This window comes from Chenopodium album, chromosome 12 (assembly GCF_948465745.1).
Source record: "Chenopodium album chromosome 12, dcCheAlbu1.1, whole genome shotgun sequence".
Classification (NCBI taxonomy): domain Eukaryota; kingdom Viridiplantae; phylum Streptophyta; class Magnoliopsida; order Caryophyllales; family Amaranthaceae; genus Chenopodium; species Chenopodium album.
The window spans coordinates 5,325,250-5,341,451 of NC_137845.1; the positions used below are offsets into that span (position 1 = coordinate 5,325,250).

General features: G+C 35.0%; 3 protein-coding genes across 5 annotated transcripts; all 3 read right to left on the reverse strand.

The window, feature by feature from the left end:
- Positions 1 to 1,636: 1,636 nt before the first annotated feature.
- LOC145571749 (uncharacterized) lies at positions 1,637 to 4,452 on the reverse strand. Of its 2 annotated transcripts, none has more exons than XM_081630779.1 (3): positions 3,570 to 4,452; positions 3,377 to 3,490; positions 1,637 to 3,262 (listed from the first exon to the last, which is right to left on the reverse strand). In XM_081630779.1, exons 1-3 carry the CDS (start codon positions 3,939 to 3,941, stop codon positions 1,907 to 1,909), a joined length of 1,842 nt encoding a protein of 613 aa, XP_081486905.1. In that variant the 5' UTR covers positions 3,942 to 4,452; the 3' UTR covers positions 1,637 to 1,906. The 2 variants fall into 2 exon arrangements, with proteins under 2 accessions (XP_081486905.1, XP_081486904.1); XM_081630778.1 differs by having other exon boundaries at positions 3,377 to 3,496; positions 3,570 to 4,447.
- Positions 4,453 to 6,923: 2,471 nt separating this feature from the next.
- Positions 6,924 to 8,908, reverse strand: LOC145570135 (photosystem I subunit O-like). Its single transcript, XM_081629139.1, has 4 exons — positions 8,733 to 8,908; positions 8,524 to 8,599; positions 7,306 to 7,485; positions 6,924 to 7,136 (listed from the first exon to the last, which is right to left on the reverse strand). Exons 1-4 carry the CDS (start codon positions 8,830 to 8,832, stop codon positions 7,046 to 7,048), a joined length of 447 nt encoding a protein of 148 aa, XP_081485265.1. The 5' UTR covers positions 8,833 to 8,908; the 3' UTR covers positions 6,924 to 7,045.
- An 850-nt stretch (positions 8,909 to 9,758) lies between these two features.
- On the reverse strand, positions 9,759 to 16,064 carry LOC145570134 (uncharacterized). Of its 2 annotated transcripts, XM_081629137.1 has the most exons (10): positions 15,259 to 16,063; positions 15,100 to 15,171; positions 14,916 to 15,008; positions 14,716 to 14,797; positions 14,541 to 14,597; positions 13,747 to 13,811; positions 13,569 to 13,664; positions 13,271 to 13,357; positions 13,102 to 13,182; positions 9,759 to 10,846 (listed from the first exon to the last, which is right to left on the reverse strand). In XM_081629137.1, the coding sequence occupies exons 1-10, from the start codon at positions 15,355 to 15,357 to the stop codon at positions 10,052 to 10,054; spliced, it is 1,527 nt and encodes a 508-aa protein (XP_081485263.1). In that variant the 5' UTR covers positions 15,358 to 16,063; the 3' UTR covers positions 9,759 to 10,051. The 2 variants fall into 2 exon arrangements, with proteins under 2 accessions (XP_081485263.1, XP_081485264.1); XM_081629138.1 differs by lacking the exon at positions 14,541 to 14,597 and having other exon boundaries at positions 15,259 to 16,064.
- Positions 16,065 to 16,202: the final 138 nt, after the last annotated feature.

Consider the following 16,202-nt stretch of genomic DNA (forward strand, 5'->3'; position numbering starts at 1 on the left):
CCAGATATCAATTATAATCCCTCTGTTTTTTTTAAAGCACCTCAATTTTACTTTTTGCAATATTCACGTAATCCACTTTGACTGAAGTTAGTGATTGTACATAAGAAATAGATATAGCATGTCTCTCATGTAGGTACTTATTGAAATCGTGTTAATGTATAGTTTTCAAATATTAACTTTTTATTTATTATTTTTTATTCTCATTGTTTTAGTGATGATAAAAAAATATTACTCACTTGTATTTATTTGCATTGACATACATGCACAGTCAAGCTGAGACACTTCAAATAACATAGTGAACATACATATTTTAATTGTGTGTGCAACTTGTTTGGTTAAATTCTTTTACGACGATATTTGGAGACTCTTCACTAAGGTAACTCTTAATGTGTCTGAACATATGATAAACTATGAACCCTTTTGAAATGTCTGATTTTCTCATTTGTTCATATAAAACATGCTCAAAACATTTCATGAATTCTTGAGACTATTTTTGTCTCCTAATTCTCTCTTTATAATTTGCTCAATTGACCACTTCAGCATTGTTGTCTGTTAACAGGTAGAGCTATAATTAAGTAGACTAAGAATAAAATAGTTTATGAATCTCTTTTTATATATATTGCACTGATCCAGGTCATTGGATCACATGATTTATGAAATTATTCATCGTTTTTTCTAGCTAGCCCCCCTTTGTCTTTGGACTGAGAAGTTGACATTATTGCTCAAGGTTCACCAAAATACAATTATTGCACCAGATTTATCATATACAGTACAGCTATATATGGAGTATATAATAAAACTTAGCCTTTACTGATGCAAGTACTATATTAATAATTCAACATTATTGTTTTATTTCTGACATGTACAAACTTTAAATCTGCAGTTGCAAATTAAATTGCGCCAACAAATTAAATTTCATTAATCTGCATCTGCATTCTTATTAACTTATCATACTTACTGATTTTAAACATTATTAAAGCCTTAAAAGGTATGGTACTGGAGGTGGGTGATGCTCATCCATTCAATTTCAGGTTAGACCGAATCTTTGAACATTGTTTTACTTGAATTTTACTTCAAATCTACAGCAACTCTTCTTTTTCTTTTGCCTTTTTCTTTTTCCTTTCACCTTGTGACTCGTGTACAGTACCAAAATACAATTACATAATACGAAGTATTCAATAGTTCAATCCTTTACAATCAATATGAAATCCTTTACAACAAGTAGTACTTGGTCTAATGGTAAGATTGTTGTATCCCTTAAGACTTTACCCCGGGTTGCCTGTGAGGGGCTCTAGCATAAGCTTTATGATGTACACAATCAATTCAGCTCCTGCTCAACCTTGTGCAAAATGCCATAGTACTAAGCAAGTCTTATTTTGATATTAAGCCCTGCCTGCCACATTTGCTTCTTAAATTGCAACCAGATCATTAGAAGCCATTTGAACTTATCTGTCGACGGTAGCTTGGCAAGAAATCATACAATCAAAATGTATAAATTATTGTGTCCATACAAGTTTAATTTTGAATTTATTTATTTATTTATTTTTTTATTTTTTTAAAGGTCGGTAGGTAAGTTTTTGACACCATTAATATGTAACTAGATGAAGTAATTCGTAGATATTAATATCAACAAAAAATTTGTATTCACATAGTGTCGCACTACAAAATTTGTAAGTATGTCAAATACAAGATCAATATTTCTCTCTCTCTCTCCTCTCAATTTTACAAAGGTAAAGAAGTTATATGAAATATGAAAGTTTTACTGAAAAGGAATTGCAAGCAGCATTGAACTAGAACGGGAGATACAGAAAAGATTAAAACAATAGTAGTATGTAAGATTAAACATGGTACGAAGTATAATTTAATTAAAATCTGGTAATTTTTATAATGTACTGAATTCCAGCAATCATATGTTGTTTACCCTACACTGGCCTTCGAGTTGAAGCTGTTCTCTCTTTGATGCTAAATCTTGCAAGATTGCACTACAAGCCTCTCTCAACCGCGATGAGTTTCCTGTAGAGATTGGTGAGCCATGAAAAGATGATATTCTATGAGATTTATCTACTGGGCTATACCTTTTGAACGATTCATCACCATCATCATCATCATCATCATCATCATCGACGTCTTCATTTGTTGCACCAACTTCACAAACTTGGGACGGTCTTCCTACATCAAATCCATTAATACTTCCTAGCTTGTTGTTGGCAGTGAAGTCCCATTCTATGCCTCCATCTGAAGTTTTTCTCTGCAAACAAATACTTTCCCACTGAATTTTCTCAGAAAGTGATCTCCTTCCCTTAAATACTTCATCCATTGAACCCCTTCTGGAGTCACCTTGATTGTTACCTTCACAAGCAAAGCTCCACTTGTAGCTCCTGTTATTATTGTCCATGTTTAGTTCGATTGAGTGGAGCTCGCAATCTCCTGAGTCTCCTTCTCCTTGATCTCCTCCATTTTCCAATGCACCCATTTGCATTGTCCTCAAAAAATTATGCTTCAAGCCTGTTTTTTCATCAAGATTATTGGTACCATTCTCTTTACTTTTCAAGTGGGTTTCAATATCATTCTTTAATCTCTCCAATGCCGCGTTTTTCTCCTCATATTCATACCTAGCTTCTGAAAGCTTCATCTGGACTCTCTCTTCACGCAAGACATCCGCCAATTGAAGCATTTGTCTTTCTTTCTCAACCTCTTCTCTTGCTTTTGCTGATTCTCTTTTCAATTCCTCCACCTCAACTCTCTCTTCTCCTATCCCTCTTGCTAACTCATCACAAGTTTGCTCCAATATCTCCCTAGCCCTTTTCTCACTGTCAAGCTCCTTGAGCGCGGTAGTAAAATCAGCTTTTGTATCAGCTAACTCCATTCCTAGCTTCTTGTTCAGCCTTTCTGCTTGTCTCCTAAGTTTTCTCTCTATCTCAAGCTCCCTTGCTAAGGATGAAACAGCCTCTCGAATTCTCTCTCGCTCTCTGCTCTTCCAAGCTGCCTTTTCCTCAGCAAAGTGCTTCAAAAGGGCATCCATTTGATTGCTATAAAAGCGTTGATCTTGAATCAACTTGTCTACTTGGAGTCTTGCTCGATCAAGCTCAACGCGTAGAGCAGAGACTAAGGTTATCCTGGATGAATGTTGCTCCTCTTGGGATAGAATTCGGAACAAGACCTTGACAAGCTCTTTTGAGGCGATTAGGCTGTTATTAACATCCTTCAAACGGGTTTTGACGTTCATATTGTTCTCTCCAAGTCCGGCCATGTGACTCGATACCTGCATAGCTGAGATCAGATCAACAAAAATGTATGTATGTACCTTTGTCCATCAAAATTGACTAAACCATCATATCATACAATGAAAATTGTAGGTGTTAATACTACAACTTACCTCAATGGAAGTGGCTTTTCCGAGAGTTTCAGTGCCGCCTCCTCCTGTAATCTCAAGTTTCTGGGAAGTTGCAGAAGATCTTCTCCTGTGACCTCCCACTTTAGATCCATCAATCTGTAGCTATTCAACAAGCAAACAAATCAAACCAAATGTAAAATAATTAAACAGAGGTTAAAAATGTATTGATACTAACCTGGTCACAAACAGGGGTATGAGGGTGGTTGTTGCTGCTTCTAACTCTTTTTTCCTCCAAGATTTCCTCTTTCAGTCGAGCAGGTGAATGAAATCCATTTATTTCCCACAAAGTAGCAGCCAATTTTCGTGCTGAAAAACCCTCTTTCCCCTTAATATTATTACTATTAACATTGTTATAGTAATAATTATTAGTATTATTATTGGTATCAAAATTCTGCAAAGGTGACTCTGAACCTGATGCCATAATGAGTTTCCCTACCAAAACGCCCTTTTTCAATTTGTAATTCTTCTTCTTCACCACTGAAGAGGATGACGACGATGATGACACCCTTTTCCTGATTTTGCAATGCTGTTGATTTTGCCTTGGCATTATTATTCTCTAAATTTCTCTTCCTGCTTCTTTCAAATAATCTATTATCCTCAACTTGGTTTTAATTATTATGATCATAATTCTCTCTCTCTCCCCTGGTTTTTATGGAGGACTATGTTGTGTTTTTAGTACAGTACACTTGATAATAATACTACTACTTGTACAGCTAGCTTGCTTTCTTTCTTTCTTTAAAAGTGTATAAGATCAAATAACATAGATTTACTAAATCATCAATTAAAAAAAAAAAACAAAAGGGGGTAAAAATAATTGTTGACCCTACAATAGAAACCTTTTAAAAGAATGGAACTTAAGTGGGGATGATTAATAGAATACAGTATGTGAGAATGTGTTTTTGGATGCCTTGAGAGGGAAACCAACCGAAATCAAAGTTTAAGAAACAAAGTTAAAAGAAAGAGAAAGTACAATTTGTGATTGTGTTTGTGATTAAGGCTTTGAATTTGGCTTCATAATTTTAAGAGTTTGAGGACGTGACATGCACGTGAGCAGCGAACCCATCAATATTCTATAGGAATTAGGAGAGGTGCATGTGTATTTGTGTTTTGGTGTCTGGATCTTGATTGATCTGGTTCAACGTATTTCATTTGTAGCCCTAGAGGAGTAAGGAGTATGTGACTCAGCATACAATGATAATACTAATGTTGTCAAATAAATGTAATTGTTGGGTAAAGGATATCTTAAGTGATTAAAACTTCTCTCCCGATTTCTGGTGATTTTGAGATATTCTCATTATTTGTGCGTTATTGAACAAAATTACAGGGATGGGGAGTAATTGTGATTTGTGGCTATTACTCTCAAGTGGCCATAGCATACATACGAGTAGCTCTAAGAATAGGAATGTAATAAAAACTGGTAAGAAGGAGCCAAGAAAAGATTAGGGAATGGTAGGGCAGAAATATAACAGGCCACGAGGGGTTGGGTCCCATCAGTTCTGCTGAAATATGGTGAATTCATAGCTGGTATTTTTGGATTTCAAAATTATTTGGATTCACATCATACAAACCCTTGAGGCCCCACGGTACATACATTTTCCCTTTTAATTGGTTTTTGTATTTTATACTCGTACCATATTAAGCGGCCCATCGAATCGGCCCCATCTGCATGGACTTCATATACTATCTCCGTTACATATTATTTGTAATGATTGGATATTTTTCCTCTCTACTTTATGTCAAATCGTTGCAAATAATATGTAATGGAGGTAGTATTTGTTATTCTATGTCTTTCATTACTTACTAGACCACTACTAGTCTAGACTCTAGTGCTCCATATAGCATTTTTAAATTTCAAATCGACATCGTTTAATTATTCAAAACTGACTAGTCTAAATGAGAACCAAATTGAGAAAAATCAAAAATCGTTTTTTAGTCAATTCAAAACCAAATAAATCCATTTAGTGTTAAATTGTATAAGAATCATAACCCCATAAAAATCAAATTGTTCAAATCCAACCTAAAATTGAATAGAATCGAATACAATTTAAATTGTTAATGACCGTACCGTTCAAACCTAAAACTTTAGAACCCACTAGCCGTTTAAATTGACTGTTTTCAAACAGTAAATTGATTAAATCGTACTCCCTCTGTTTTTAGTAAGTTTTTTCCAAAAAAAAATATGGAGTAATTTTGTAAAATTACACACAATTATATACTTAAGCAATTGCATGATATTAGCCGATGTTTTTTCTTTGTCATCCATATTTACTATAGGGCGATTTAATTTCTTAGCCAATGTTTAACACACTTGCAACATATAATTTCCTACAATTATTGCATTTTCTGAAAGCCCGTGAATGTTTTATTAGTATTCAATCCTTCTCTCTAATTATAAAAATGCAATGTTATAGCAATATGCCCAATATCTTAAAGAGTGCTTATTTAGTGGTTGTCAAAAAAAAGAGTGCTTATTTAGTTAAATAATGCTTCGTATATTAGACATTTTAAATTGACATGTAGTTTGTATATAAGTTCACTTGACTGCGGCCAAGTTCGGATACCACATGGATCTCAAGGAATGTTGTTGAGGTAGCATCAATATTCTGATATTCAATAATGTAATCTCTATCTATGTCGTCACATGGAGCCTCACAGTTGTTTCTAATCAAAATATTGGATTAGTTCTAATAGATGATAATCAAACTAAAGTTATTAGGTAAGAGAATATCATCACATGGCTCTCCCTATTCCCAAAATTAACCTTATTAATATGTTGTTTACCTTCGTCGTCCTTCTCTTTCTGCTTCGTGGGCGCTGAGCCTAGCAATTATCCAGGTTTGTGCTTTTCTTTAAGCGTATTTGTTTCGCCCTATTAACATCCCTATTCCCACTTGTATTTGTATATCATAGGCACAAAATGTTGTTAAATGTTGATTTGTTGACTAGGAAACTGCCTAACATAGGAGTACTCATACTAAAGTTGATGATAGGCTTTCCCTGGCAGACTCTTTTTTTTTTTAAAAAAAAGAGATGTTTCTTGCAAAGCTATAAGAGACAATTAAAGATTCTACGTAGTTTTCTTATTCTGAATGTTTTTTTTTTTTTTTGACAAGAGCAAAGCTTATTCTGAATGTTGGGTTTGCAAAAGAAACTGATTGACTACGATGATTGTGAAATGACCCAAACAGCCATTATTTAAACGAAATAGCCAATCATTAAAGTTCATTTAGTAATCTAAGTTATAAAGTTGGAAAATTGGATTTGTAAAAAGTTCTTGGCTGCATATTTAAACGAAATAGCCAATCATTAATATTCCACGAAAAATTTCATACTCTTACTCAACTTTTGAATTATTTAAACTCCCCAAAATGAATACAAATAATCTGATAAAGTTTATTGTGAGAGAATACATAGCATTTTTTTTTTTTTTTTAATTTTTTGAAAATGACTGTTTTCATTATGGATCTCATCAAGCAGGCAAGAGATAGTTAGTAGAGTACATAACAAGTAGAGAGACTAGAGTGCAGGATTTGTACGTAATTCATCATCATGCATAATAAGCATATACATTACATAATAAACAGTTACATTACATAATAAGCAGAGAATGAGGCATGCATGAACATATGATGCATCTTCACATGTTTAAACTCAAAAGTATTCTTCAGTCCTCCCCTTGAAGCCAATCTGCCCAAATGTGAGGCACAAGAACAGCCCCAGATGCCACAATACCATCCACAACCTATTCCGGCCATTTCATGTACACAGCGCGTAGAATATCAATATTTACATTCATTAACAAGACATTTACTCTTGTAAAATTTTTAAGTTTCCTTACAATTATCATAATCTACGGAACATATACCAAGTATAAAAATAATAATTAGCTGATCAAAAGTAAAGATACTCACCAGAACTGAGAAGTAAGGGCAGGAGGGGTGGGAAAGTGAGACAACTCCTCCCCAATGCTTGAGAAGAAGAGACCTGTGAGGCTGTTTCCATTAATGGCCGGTACGCTTGATGGAGCCATCCATCCAATCAACCCAAACCCGATCACATTGAAGTCTGTCCTCAGCCAATTTCTTTCAAAGCTACACCATACAAATTAATTTTAGAACTTCGTATTACTTTTCTAGACAACAAATATGTCACCAAGAAAACTATATTACATAGTATAAGGTAAGAGCACAGGCAAAGACAATGCTATCAATTTGTCAAATGAGAGTATTACAACTTATTGTTAAAAGGTAAATAACTAAATACTACTTCTATAGTTCTATATGGTTACAATTTTCGTTTATAATACCAATGAGGTCTTGGGCTAGCATCTAAAACGGAGGGTTTGTATAGTAAGTCACAAAATCAAATCTCCCTTTCCACCTATCTATATTATAATATTACCCTTGTGGTTCAACAAAAATAACAACAAAGCACCTTAGTCTTAAAACAATTTGTTTTTATGAAAAAACAATTTGTTAGAGATATGAGATATCAGAATATATAGTACATATATTTTCCGATATCTTATATCTCTAACACAATTTGAGGTCGACTAACCTGGACCCTTGTGTTTTATTCACTCTAAAAATATAATTTTTTTTTTTCATTTACAATCACTTCTTTTTGTTTATTATACGCTACACGTACTCCGTATTTATTTTCGATTTATTTCACATGCATATTCTCTAGAGCAATAAAGAAAAGTAAAACTAGCTTAAGTCTGATCACATGAATGAATTTTCACCACTCTTACTATTTATCTCATTTGCAGCGATCGATGATACGTAGTATCAAAATACCAATGATTATCTAAATACAATTAACAATTACATTCAATCAACAATTGTATGACACGACCTTCTCCGTCTTTTAAGAGTCTATAAAGCCACAAAGAAAAGTAATTGTCGATGAAATTCAACCCATGTCATATATCACCCCCTACTTAGGGTGCTAACTGCTAAGCTTGTAAAGATTCACAATTCAATGGGTAGTTACCTATATAGCAAGGGATCTATTAACAAATAAAATAAATATAAGAATAGTGATGTGTATCATGTATTCATGTCATAATTTGATGACAGAAAATCCCGAAATGTAAAAAAAAAAACTACGTAAAGTAGATAAGTTACCACGTAAATTTTCCTCCTGACGTAGCACAAGCTAGGCTGAGAGGGTTCCTTGCTGCTACTTTTGACTTCAAGAAGCCTGAATTAATATACGTATAGAAAAGAATGCGATTAGATTAGATCAGATCATACCCGAGTTCGAGCTATTTATTTATATCCAATTGCCAATAATTTTACAAGCAATACATAATAATGTAGATAAGAAGGATTACCTGAAGTAAAGGAAGTAGATTTAGAGGAAGAGCGAGAGAGAGTAGAGGTGCCCAAACCAATGACAGTTGAACTGCCTGCAAAACTACAGTTGGCCGCCATTTTTGTGTCTGATTACTCACTCTCCAATTCTGTTCTCTCGTTTTTTTTCTTTTCCTTCAAATGGGGACTGACTCAGATATTTTACGATGAAGTGGATTAGAGAAAGGATTTCATGGATTATTCTCTGGTCAATGGATTTTGGACACGTGTATTTGTGGATAAAATTTTACAACACTATATATGTTAACAAAATCAGAGCTTTAGTATCAAGTGTCTATACTTGGGACTCTCTTATCTCATCCCACATAACAGGAATTCTTCCATGTGGCCAATAAATTTCCGAATTACGAGTATATAAAAAATACGGAGTAAAAAAAAAAAAAACCACCATCAAATAGGGATGGACAATGAAAGATACAAATTCTACGAGACAAAGGAAAATTCTTTTTTGATTAAATAAAATGCGTTGATCTAAACATAATTTAAACCCTATTTACTTATTTAATAAACTCATCTTTTGTATGTTTACTCACTTTATATAGTTTATATGGCAGCGTATGTATTAAGTATTAAGGTCTGAGGAACTATTGAGCTAGGAAGCGCGGAACCTGCTGCTCTATTGACTAAGAAGGTGGCGGGTGCAGCAGCTCCACTTCACAATTTCAAAACCAAATCTGTGTTCTATTAAAAGCAGGAGAAAAAACAGATTTACACATTCTTCATAATCCTATCTAGTACGAGTAAGATTAACATTATAAAACAAGATATTTGCAAGAGGTGCAAGCATCCTTTTCTCCAGGGACAGCATCAATTGCAAATTCGCAAGTGCTTTATCCTGGGTATTGATAAGATCTATATATATGGAAGCACTTGTTACATCTCATTTTTCATTATTGTTACTAAATCAACTCAATTTTTTCTCGATCAAAAGACATGTATCTGACAAGTGGCATTAGCAGGGTTAACACCAACACCAACAACTAGGATGGAAAGAATGATCCAGGAGAGAACCTATCAGATCATATACTTGACCTCTATAGTGATACAAAAATAGTTTGGTTCAATCAATAACTGAGCACAGTAAAAGAAGACAATTAAAGTCTACACCTGCAGTACCTGCATCTTCAGTGTAGGCAAGATCTTTTAGCTGAGTGAGCTGAGCAAATGATACAACATACAAGTGATACTGTAATGGACCAACAAAAAAAGACTAACAATTAGTTTCAAATAGAGCTTGGCTTCAACAGAATGAATAGCTATGCTTGGACAATTTCACCAGTCACTCTTCAGCATCATTCCATGCTGATGGCCCGCCCAGCCCAATTTCTGGCATCAAGGACTGAAGCACAGAAGCTTCAGCACCTTTATTCTTGGTTTTCTTTTTCTTTGCTGGATAAGTAACCAGAGCACTAATTGTGTCAAACTTCCCAACACCTTGGCTGCCTCTTCTTTGCCCGGTATTAGGATTCATACTCCCTGTGGCATCATAAGCTACAAGTTCTGCAAATGGAGTTTCCTTATCATCAATAACATCCAGATGTTCTACCTTTCTTTTTGATCTTTTATCATTCATAGTTTTGTCAGCCTTTTGTACTTGATCTTCTTTCTCCACATGCTTATCCTTTTTCTTATGATCCTTCTTACTAACAATATGTGCCACATCAGGCTCCACTTCAGCAACTTCATTTGATTTAGCTTTTCTAGAATTTTTCTGATCTCTTTTCTTGCCAAATGAATATTCTTTTTCATTGAATACATTGGCATTGAGTTCTAGATTTAAGTTCCCGCTAGACTTCTCTGTCATAAAGTAGCTATCGTCTTCAAGTACTCCAGACTTTGCAAGCTTATGGTCATTATTCACCCCTTTTTGGTTCACTTGTTTATCAGAATTGGCATCTACACTGTTGTTGGAATTAGTAATCCAATGCTTCACATCATTATCCTTTTTCTTTGAAGGTTTACGCTCATTTCCTACACTAATCACAGCACACTCAACTTTCTGATCATTCTTAGAGCATAACATATCCATTTTTTTAGAGTTGAGTATCTCCAAACTGGGAACTAACTTTTTAACCTGCAATCAATATTTTTTCCCAAAACAATCAATTTCTCAACATACATTGAGTAGAACTAGAACCACAGAAGAAGCTTGCAACAATAGATAATATTAAAAGCATCAGAAGCACCAGTGATCACATAATCAATCCACTAACAATGGGTCAAACGAAATCAATTAATGATTATATACTCAGTAATTCACTAAAATGTTTGATTGTATGAGCACTTTTGTATGTTATGTCCCTTAGCATTGCATATACTGCAGAAGTTGAGGTTGGATGTTATATCCTTAATGAGTTTCATAGCCCCAGTTTGGGTGGTGTGAGCAGTACGCACTTGATGAAACTCACTTACATGATTGTGGGGGCTAGCCACCTCCTATGAGAGTAACGGTGGACTACTCTCTAGAGCAATCATGAGACCAGGGTGTGTTGTGGCTAACTTGTACGCGAGAACCGTCTATGTCTTAAAGGGCTTAAGGCGCTTATTAGGATTCATATCTAGTTTGTAAACATTATTTGTTATTTGATTTATTCCATTTGACCATTCTATAATCAGGTTGCTTTAACATGCTGGCTATTGACTTTGTCTTATTTTTTTGAGCTTTTGTTAACAGACTAAGAGGGTTCATGTTAAGAGCTGGAGCAATGTTGGTAACCTAGATGTTAATATCGTTGCCACAAGGTTCAACCTCTAAGAACCATGACCAATCAACCAAATTGGTATTTTAAAGAAAGAAAATTCACCAGCAGCTATATGATGACTTAAGTTGCTCCTGGAGACCATTAAGCCATAATAACATTGATCAGAAATCGTTTGTCCCCTTCACATGCACTTCACTTTAAGAAATTTCCCTAACTTTTCTCTCTTTTCTTATTTTCCCCCTTTTCACCTATTAATGCATACATAATAACTAAAGCAATCTTTGCCTTTTTCATTACTCTTATCCCCATTAGGCCATTATGTCTTTCAACAGACCATGAAAGCATTACACACAGCAATAATAAAATTCACAAAATACACTTAAACATAGGTGAAAGAGCACAAAAATAGGAGAAAAATTGTTCGTGAAGAAGAGAGTGAAAAGGGGAGAAGATTCTTTGGTTGAAAGAGTCAAGTAATTTATTACTAGAACTTTTTTTGAGGAAGGATGACTTCTATTTCAAAGTATTAAATTAATCTTATCCTTTCTTTGTCAACATTTGTAATTTTAGAACACCTATTGTTGGATTGATGATTAAAAGGTGAAATTCTTGGATTTATAAACACCTCTAAGCCATTATCTAGAAATAATGCAGGCAACCGCTGCCCGACTGTCGTCTTACAATAAGGCCCCCAAGGACATGTGTCGTAGGCTAAGTGTCATAGTTCGAGTATTTTAAAATCGGATCACAAAGCGCACTATTGCCTTTCAACTGCGAGGACGCAAGGAAAATGGTGCTTGTGAGCACAAAGCAACACAAGCAATTGTCTGCATTTCAAGGGGCGCTCACGCCTCTTGATGACAAAGTGGGTGATCATGGCTTGTAATAGCCAAGTAGTCATTTCGGGCACAAACGGGATCATATAATGAGTTTCTTATAGCGCCTGGTGAGTTTGAGGTGCTAATATGCATGCAACGACACAATATCTATAAAGTTATAACAGCACAAGCATAAAAACAAGGCAACACTGGGTCAAAGGCTTTTGGATTTCATTAATCACTGGCCCTCTTTGTGTTTGAATTTAGGTTTCCCGCAAAATTATGCTGCTGTTATTTACATTATGGCATTATGCTGTAAATTGTAGTGTTCATATTATTATTTTTATGGATTTTGTCTTGTAGAATAAGGCCAATAAACCATGAAGTTTTGATGAGAATGCAGACATGGATAATGATGATGTATTAGAGAAGGAAATGCAATCGAAAAAGAAAAAAAAAACATCTTCTGGTGCTTCTAGTAAGGAGAAAAAAGTGAGTTGCAAGAAGAAGAAAAAATCAGTACGGTGGGAGCATTTTGATGGACCGATGATTCTAAGTATGCTTCTTACAAAGATCCATCGAATCACCATTTATTTCACATAAATCCTTCAATCCATCTAAAGGGTTCATCGAGATGGCAAGATCCACATTAATTAAGAGCAGCACACAACCCATGCACTATTGTACTAAGTAAATCACGTTTTTCCTAAGTATCTATTCACCCAACTGGGCCAACAAATATCCATAGAGTAAGTGGCTTCGGTGAATGCAAACATACATTCCTAAAGACTTAAAAAAAGTGTTATTACCTTTTTTATGAGCTTGGCCTTCTCAGCTATTGGATTTCCATGTAGGTTAAGGTTTTTCAAGTTATGCAATGAAGAAAGTACCTGCAAATGTGCCAAAACCATGATCCAAATATCACAAATGACGAGAGAGAGAGAGAGAGAGGGGGGGGGGGGGGGGGGAACTGCATACCTCCAGGTCAGACCACCTTGAAATCATGTTGTTTCCTAAGTCCAGAATTTGGAGTTTCTTACAATAAGCCAGCCCCTCAGGAAGAGTCTGTCCAAAGAGTATATGAGATACAAAGTGTAAGTTATAGTGTGTATTCTAACTAAATTAATGGGGACAGAAGACAAAGTAAATCCAGAATAATATAAAGATAAACATACTGTAGCAACTCCATACAAACTCCACTTAGCCAGAAACATATATATAGGCATAGAAATGGTTGATTTAAAACTCTGGAAGAGACAAGGAGTCGAGCATACACCTTAATATCATTATGAGCAAGGCGCAGTTGCTGAAGTCCAGTGCAAGCCTTGATTGAATTGTCAATATCTTCTAGTTGGCAGTTAGAGAGAGAAATCTGAAGTCCCACGTAAAGATAATTACAACCTAACCTAGTGGATGCTCTGATATGATATAAATTTGTATTTAAATCTGCTCACCTTTACAATCGATTTCTGCTTGGCCAGTGAATTGCCTACTGTACGGATTGGATTTCGAGATAGAACTACAATGAAGATAAACAAGCCAAGTATAGGAAACTTGGTTCATTAGTCATAGTATTTCGTTTAAAACTGATATTGATGACAAAAAGGCAAGCCTCATTAAAATTATTGCAATAAAGCAAAGCAAAGCAAACACCAATTCATCTAGATATGCCAACAACTGACACAAGACTGTAATAAATCAGAATTAACAGATGAAGCATAAACAGAGTAATTAAGCAATTATCAGTTTCTAAGCAGGGAAAAAGTAGAATAAAGTGGACATTTTGATAGACGAATGAATGGTTGGGTACACCAATCTAAGAGTTCAAGAGGCTTAGTTCTCTCCCAAACAGAAAACAGCATCACGAAATCCCAATGATTCTTGCTCTCTCTCCCAATTTTGTTATCACAATCACGGTCTTCCCTTACATTTCTAACCCTTTCTCAGCCACCTCGAATTCCTCTCTAACGGATGACTTGCCTGTAATACTTCTATCTTTACATCTACCATAAGGCAGCAGGAAAGGAGACCTAGGAGGAGTCATCACAGGGACATTGGAATATGATGTGAGAGACTAAAAGAAACAATACCAAAGCCAAAAACATATGAAAACAAGGCAAAATTACAAAATCACACTACGGAATTAGGACACTGGCAATAAACCATATTATAAAAGCTTAAATGTTGAATACAAACAGAAGATATATCATCCATGAAACAGATAAATGGTTGAGCAACAGAAAGTTACCAAGAGTATTCAATTCAATTAGTTGGTCAAGCCCAGATATTGATTCAATATCATTGTCTGCAAAAAAAAAAAAAAAAAATGTGAAGAGAAACAAGCAATTGAAGATACATTCATTCCTGGAATATCGTGGACAAAATAAGTTAAATCAAAAGTTGAGTGAGATGTAAGAACTCACCATTTAATATCAAAGCACGTAACTTAACGAGATTTTTAACCTCGTCCATAGATTTAAGTTTATTTTTTCCAGCATTAAACACCTAATTAACCAGAATACACAGGGGAAAAAAAAAAAAAAAAAAAAAAGGTAAATAAAAAAAAAGGCAATTAAGTAGTACAAAAAGGATTGTAAGATTAAGCAGTAGAAAGAAAGAATACAGCGAGATTAGTGAGGGCTTGGATGCCATTCAAGTTGAGAAGCTTGTTTTGTTGCACAGATAACCATTTCAAATTGTAGCACGACTCCAAACCCTAAAAAAATTGCAATTGGAAATCAGAAGAAAAAAAAATTAAAATAAAAAGTGATGTTGAATTACAATTAAAAAAAAATGATGTAATGAACCTTGAGTGAAGTTAAACTGTTGAATGAGAGGTCAAGTCTCTGGAGTTTGTTGAAATCGCTTAAGCAAGAAACCTGAAACCAATTGAAGACTTTGATTAGACGAAAGTCCGAAAATGGAGATAACCCCAAATTGAAGATACGGGAGATTGGTGTCCGTACAGATGAGAGTGCTTTGTGAGTAAGAGATAGTGAGGTTATGGAGTCGGACTTATCACTGTTGTTGTCTTTAAGGATGTCATCCTTCTTCAACTCACCCATGTTTCACTCTTCTTTCCTCTTCTCTTCTCTTCTCTTCTTCTTCTTGCCCTCACCATAAACCCTATTCTAAAACCCTACCTATTACAGTCTTTTCCTTTTTTTTTTTTTTTTTTTTGGTTAGCGAAACAATGAGCTTGCACCGGACAAACAATTTTTGTTCCATCATATGACATTTTCTTAACTAAATTAACAAATTTTTTCAATCATTATCCATTAAGAAATCTAATTTTTATTCTACATGGAACGGTTTAAAGTCAAAATTGACTAAAAAAATCAAAAGTATCTCATTTTGTACGTGTTAAATCGAGATATTTTTTAATAAGCAAAACTCCACACTGTTTTTGAAATGAATCCCCTTCCTCCCCAAAACCATTGGAAACCCCAGCCTACCCTACTTCCATTGAAACCACCAGAAAAACCCAGCCTCGAAACTTTGGCTTTTGTTTGTGGCTTTTAGGCGGGTGGGCTGGAATTCAGGGAGGTTTTAAAGAGAGGTTATGAGTTATGAGTTTTTAAGTGGGTTGATGTGGAGCAGTGGGGAGAAGGAGGCTACTGTGATGGGGAAGAAAAGAGGTAAGGAGGTGGAAGGCCACTAGTGGCTAGTAAGGAGGTTTGAAGAGAGGAAAAGGGGGCTGATCGACCATGTTTGAATAACAATAGTGCAGGGAAAGGGAGGGGAAGGAAAAAGAGTGAAGGGAAAGGGAGATGAGAGAAGAGAGAAGGTGAACTTCCATTTTCCTTCAAATCTCAATACAGAGATTTGGTTGATACTCCCTCCGTTTTTCAATACTTGCTCCACTTTTTTTTTCGGCCGTTTTTAAATACTTGCTCCATTTTCTTATTTG

What these genes read in the sequence shown, in the direction of transcription:
- LOC145571749 (XM_081630778.1), bottom strand. Translation starts at nt 3,941, where the DNA reads ATGCCAAGGCAAAATCAACAGCATTGCAAAATCAGGAAAAGGGTGTCA. An exon ending in ATACCCCTGTTTGTGACCAG is followed by an intron (nt 3,497 to 3,569) that starts GTTAGTATCAAT and finishes CTTGTTGAATAG; the next exon opens with CTACAGATTGATGGATCTAA. An exon ending in GAAAAGCCACTTCCATTGAG is followed by an intron (nt 3,263 to 3,376) that starts GTAAGTTGTAGT and finishes TCAGCTATGCAG; the next exon opens with GTATCGAGTCACATGGCCGG.
- LOC145570135 (XM_081629139.1), bottom strand. Translation starts at nt 8,832, where the DNA reads ATGGCGGCCAACTGTAGTTTTGCAGGCAGTTCAACTGTCATTGGTTTG. An exon ending in TCAGGAGGAAAATTTACGTG is followed by an intron (nt 7,486 to 8,523) that starts GTAACTTATCTA and finishes TGTATGGTGTAG; the next exon opens with CTTTGAAAGAAATTGGCTGA. An exon ending in GCCCTTACTTCTCAGTTCTG is followed by an intron (nt 7,137 to 7,305) that starts GTGAGTATCTTT and finishes TGGCCGGAATAG; the next exon opens with GTTGTGGATGGTATTGTGGC.
- LOC145570134 (XM_081629137.1), bottom strand. Translation starts at nt 15,357, where the DNA reads ATGGGTGAGTTGAAGAAGGATGACATCCTTAAAGACAACAACAGTGAT. An exon ending in ACGTGCTTTGATATTAAATG is followed by an intron (nt 14,598 to 14,715) that starts GTGAGTTCTTAC and finishes TTTTTTTTGCAG; the next exon opens with ACAATGATATTGAATCAATA. An exon ending in TTGCTCATAATGATATTAAG is followed by an intron (nt 13,358 to 13,568) that starts GTGTATGCTCGA and finishes CTCTTTGGACAG; the next exon opens with ACTCTTCCTGAGGGGCTGGC.